The 4,826-nt window shown below is 45.4% G+C and overlaps 1 protein-coding gene across 2 annotated transcripts; it reads left to right on the top strand.

The window, feature by feature from the left end:
- On the top strand, window positions 1–4,826 carry LOC124014300 (FYVE, RhoGEF and PH domain-containing protein 4-like). 2 transcript variants are annotated; one of them, XM_046329126.1, is made up of 11 exons: window positions 1–391; window positions 501–646; window positions 897–1,053; window positions 1,241–1,379; window positions 1,621–1,679; window positions 1,906–2,052; window positions 2,556–2,740; window positions 2,852–2,882; window positions 2,990–3,067; window positions 3,321–3,446; window positions 3,637–4,826. In XM_046329126.1, the coding sequence occupies exons 1-11, from the start codon at window positions 110–112 to the stop codon at window positions 3,850–3,852; spliced, it is 1,566 nt and encodes a 521-aa protein (XP_046185082.1). In that variant the 5' UTR covers window positions 1–109; the 3' UTR covers window positions 3,853–4,826. The 2 variants fall into 2 exon arrangements, with proteins under 2 accessions (XP_046185082.1, XP_046185083.1); XM_046329127.1 differs by having other exon boundaries at window positions 2,990–3,061; window positions 3,637–4,825.

Raw genomic sequence — 4,826 nt, 5'->3', positions numbered from 1 at the left:
GTCTACCGACAGCTCCCACACAGGACTGGATGCTCATAGACACAGTCCAGACAGGGCAGTAGTAGTGGCTCATGGGGAGGGCAGAGCGAGGGAAATCTCTCCCATAAATATGAATGGTTTGGACCTGATGAGGGACGCTGTACTGGTCGATGGCCATGTAGGAGACGGAGGGAAGGTGGATACAGGGCTCGACGTGGACCTGTCCCCCGCTCACAGAACTGGGACGGAGGAGGCCATGCTTCAGGAGAGCTCTACAGATGAGAAGAAGATGGAGGGAGGGAGTGAGGAGGTGATGGTGCAGGTCTCCACTGAACAGAAGCTGTATAAGATTGCCAACGAGCTTCTGCTCACAGAGAGGGCCTATGTTGCTCGCCTTCACCTGCTAGACCAGGTCAGTGTGTCACTGTCAACTTCACGGTTTCTGTTCATCCACTGTAGTTATCACCACATGACTTGATCAGTATGTATTAATTAGCAGTGTTTTAACACTGTGTGTGCAGGTGTTCTGTGCCCGGCTGACTCAGGAGGCCGGTAAAGGCTTGTTCCCTGTAGATGTGGTGAGGACCATCTTCTCCAACATCTCCTCCATCCACACCTTCCACAGCCAGTTCCTACTGCCAGACCTGGAGACGCACATGGGCCAATGGTGAGACGACCCAAATAGATGATGTTGCAATTGATGTACATGAAGTAATTATTTACAATGGAACTGAAGGACATGATTGGATTGGAACCTTGTTATTAAATGAAAATACGGTTATATTTTATGTAATTCATCCAGCCTCACAAAGACTGCAGTGGTTTTAACATTCCTACTTTAAATCGCTAGCACCATTTCTAAACAGTGATTAAATAATCATTTTTTGACCTTCGATCTCCGACCCTTGACCACACAGGTCTGTGAGCCCTCGTCTGGGTGATGTCATGCAGCAGCATGCTCCCTTCCTCAGGATGTATGCTGAGTACGTGATGAGCTTCAACCACGCCATGGAGCTGCTTAGAGTCTGGACGGAGAGGTCCGCACCATTCAGGAACGTCATACAGGATATACAGGTACAGGTACAGTGGCCGGGCAGGGACACAGAGTAAATCTCCGTTCACACTTTACCTGAATATCTTTATTCATTCTCTTAATCTTCATATCACCATTCACCCAATGGAAATCAATAGCTGCTGACTTTGCAGTGGTGGAAACATCGAGTCTGTCTTGCCCTGTTGTTGATTTAGAGTTATCTTCCAGAGTCAGGAGGTGTGTGGTAGTCTGACCCTGCAGCACCACATGTTGGAGCCGGTCCAGAGACTACCTCGTTATGAGATGCTGCTGAGAGACTACCTCAAGAGACTGCCTGATGATGACTCAGACCACAGTCATGCAGAGAGTGAGTTGGCACCTGCCTTACTGTAGCATAGACATAGTCCAACATACAGTAGATCCACAAAAGCTGACCTCTCTCTTACTGTAACAAAGATCAGGTAGTCCTCATCGCTAGGGAAGACTCACACAGTGTCATCACAATTACTACAAGTCTGAGGAACTGTCACAGAAACCATAATAGATTAGGTTTTGTGGTTTTACTATCCTAAAAAAAATAAGGTGTTGTTCTCTTTGTCTGCTTTCAGAGTCTCTGCAGGTCATCTCCATGGCAGCAACGCACTCCAACAGTGCCATCCGCCAATCAGTACGTGCAGAACTAATATGCTAATCCTCTACTTACTGCAGATATTTTGTCAGTATACAGACAACAGTATATCTAGAGGCCATTTTTCTTTAGGCATAGTGAGTAAAATGTTACTACAGTTAACCACTGTTACCATCCTGTACTTTGTTATTTTGCAATCGGTTGGAACAGAAATTTGATCTGCTTTGTTGTCTAACATCCTCCACTCTGCTGTGTTGTCCTCTAGGAGAATCTGAAGAAGCTGCTGGAGATCTACGAGATGTTGGGGGGGGAGGAGGAGGACGTGATGAACCCCTCCAATGAGTTCATCCGGGAGGGACGCATCCTGATGCTGGCTGCCAGGCACTCCGCCATGGAGCGACACCTCTTCCTGGTTAGACCAGCTCACAATATTTTAACCTTTATTTTACCAGGAAGTCCCATTGAGGTCAGACCATCTCTTTCCCAATGGAGACCTTATGGCGTTTAGGAGGACACACAATTACATAATGTTGGTCTAGAAATGTATAGTGTAGAACAGACATGATTTTCTGCTATGTATAATTTGAAATTAAATCATCTCTATTTCAACAATCTTGCACTTCACTGACTAGGAACCACTGAACATCCATTTAACCCACACATGTCAAACTCGTTCCACGGAGGGTGGGTTTTTGAGCCACCCTTGTGCTTGATGAATTAAGGTCACCAATTAGTAACGAACTCCCTCACCTGGTTGTCTAGGTGTTAATTGAAAGGAGAAAAAAAAGACATTCTTGCCCTCCGTGGAATGAGATCGACACTCCTGCATTAACGGGTCATTCAGGAGACTCTTGTGGCGCATACTTAAAACCCTCATGTCTTTCTTGCCTCTCCCTCCCCCTGCTGTCCATCCAGTTAAACAACATGCTGCTGTGCTGCACTCCTCGGTTCAGCCTGGGGGGGCAGCGCTTCACCGTGCGGACACGGATTGACGTGGAGGGCATGACGGTGCAGCGCACCACCAACGAGCACCACCCCTACACCTTCCAGGTATCTGGCAAGGAGAGGACCCTGGAGAGGACCCTGGACCTACAGGCCAGGTGAGGGGATTGTGGGGGGGGGTGTCACAATAATATAACTCACCTGAAGGTCTTGGATGGATGGATGTATATATTTTGTATCAATGTTAACATGTGGCGTTGTCTTTCTAGCTCTGAACAAGACGAAAAGGACTGGATAAAGGTAACAGTGCTTTGTCATATTTTGAAACCCGTTTAAATGACCAATAATAATATAATAATGAGTATATAGGGAGAGTACACATGGTCTAACGTGCCTTGTACTTTCAGGCTTTTCAGGACACCATTGATGTTTTCCGGCAGAAGAATGAGACTTTTAAGTCAGCTTCTAAAGAAGTAGAGGTATCTGTAAGGATCCCTTATTTTTGTGCAAAACCGAGACCAATAGAATAGTTTCTTCCATTCGTTTGTGTGTGTTTCTCCATCTGTACAGTATGCTTGCTGTATTCATATAGAGGGATAAATTACAGGCAAATGGGTGTGGAGGGGAACTGATCATTTAGCAAAAGGGAAGGAGAAACGACTCATTTGAGATCCTCTTGCATGTATGGGTGGAAAAACAGGTTGGTGAGACGAACTGATTTTGTGTGTGTGAAAACAGACGGAGGAGCTGGGTCGGCGTGCCCCTCGATGGATCTGGGACAATGAGGTGACCATGTGTATGAAGTGTAGCGAACCCTTCAACGCCCTCACCCGATGGAAACACCACTGCAGAGCCTGTGGCTGTGTGAGTTAACACACACACACACACACGGGTACATATACATACACACATAGATGCACACATTCACTTTACCTAAGGCTGGGCTAAGGTTATGATTAGTTGAAATGGCATTCATGTTCCGTTTACTTCCATTCTTTCTAACATAACCAGACCGATATGACCATGACGTCCTGTGTGTCCACCTGTCTGTCAGGTGGTGTGTTGGAGGTGTTCAGACAACAAAGTAACTCTGGAGTACGATGGCAACAAGGTGAACAAGGTGTGTCTAGACTGCCACTCCGCCCTGACCCTCCGGGCCAACAGAGGGGAGAGGGGAGAGGGCAAGGAGGGGGGGAATTCTAGAGCTTCCACACCCCACCTCCCCATTTCCATCCCTACCCTTTCCCCAGGATCTGAAGGCCTTGTCTAGGGTCCCCTTGCAGGGGACAGGTGACTGCGATGGTCAATGAAAATGGGATGGTGGTTAATGGGATGACAACGCCATGGTTGGCAACGGCAAGGGGACTTTCATCAATGGCAACGGAAGTGTCACTGATAATGGTTACGGGAGTGTCTCCAATAGAAACGGGATGGCTGTCAATGACAGTGAGGAGGCTCGCTTGAACAGCCTCAGTGTTCACACACTATCCCCAAGTGTCTGTACTTGTGTTCAGTGTTATGACCTTAATGAGATAGTGAGCTCCAACAGTATTGGGACAGTGACAATGTTAAAGTGCAGACGGGGGGACACGTTTAGAAATTACAGCACTTTTTGTACATAGTCTCCCCCCATTTTAGGGGACCAAAAGTATTGGGACAAATTCACTTATGGGTATTAAAGTAGTACAAAGTATTTGGTCCCATATTCCTAGCACACAAAGATGACATTAAGCTTGTGACTCTACATCCTTGTTGGATGCATTTGCTGTTTGTTTTGGTTGTTTCTGATTATTTTGTTCCCAATAGAAATGTATGGTACATAACGTATTGTGTAGTTTTGGGGTTACTTGTATTGTAAATAAGCATATAATATGTTTCTAAATACTTCTACATGAATGTGAATGCCAATACAGATAAGTGAATTTGTCCCAATACTTTTGGTCCCCTAAAATGGGGGGGACTATATACAAAAGGTGCTGTAATTTCTAAATGTTGGATGAAAATTCCCTCATTAAAGCTAACAGTCTACACTTTAATCCCATAGTCATTGTATCATTTGAAAACCAAAGTACAGAGCCAAAATGTCACTGTACTTTTCTAGCTCTGTATACCGTAATGAGATGTATTTTGTATAGAAACTCGATGTAAGAGTGTTCTGGCTATTCCCCATCTGGATCAGAAAATCAAGTAACCTTCTAGTTTGTATTTGAAATGATTTACCTTTTGAAAAAAAATAAAGTTAAA

This window comes from Oncorhynchus gorbuscha, linkage group LG25, assembly GCF_021184085.1.
Source record: "Oncorhynchus gorbuscha isolate QuinsamMale2020 ecotype Even-year linkage group LG25, OgorEven_v1.0, whole genome shotgun sequence".
NCBI lineage: Eukaryota > Metazoa > Chordata > Actinopteri > Salmoniformes > Salmonidae > Oncorhynchus > Oncorhynchus gorbuscha.
This window is presented reverse-complemented; position numbering and strand designations above follow the sequence as displayed.

Bases quoted from the DNA above. Each gene is read 5' to 3' on its own strand.
- LOC124014300 (XM_046329126.1), top strand. From the start codon at position 110: ATGAATGGTTTGGACCTGATGAGGGACGCTGTACTGGTCGATGGCCAT. The intron at 1,054-1,240 runs GTACAGGTACAG...GTTATCTTCCAG, and splicing joins ACGTCATACAGGATATACAG to AGTCAGGAGGTGTGTGGTAG. The intron at 1,680-1,905 runs GTACGTGCAGAA...GTTGTCCTCTAG, and splicing joins ACAGTGCCATCCGCCAATCA to GAGAATCTGAAGAAGCTGCT.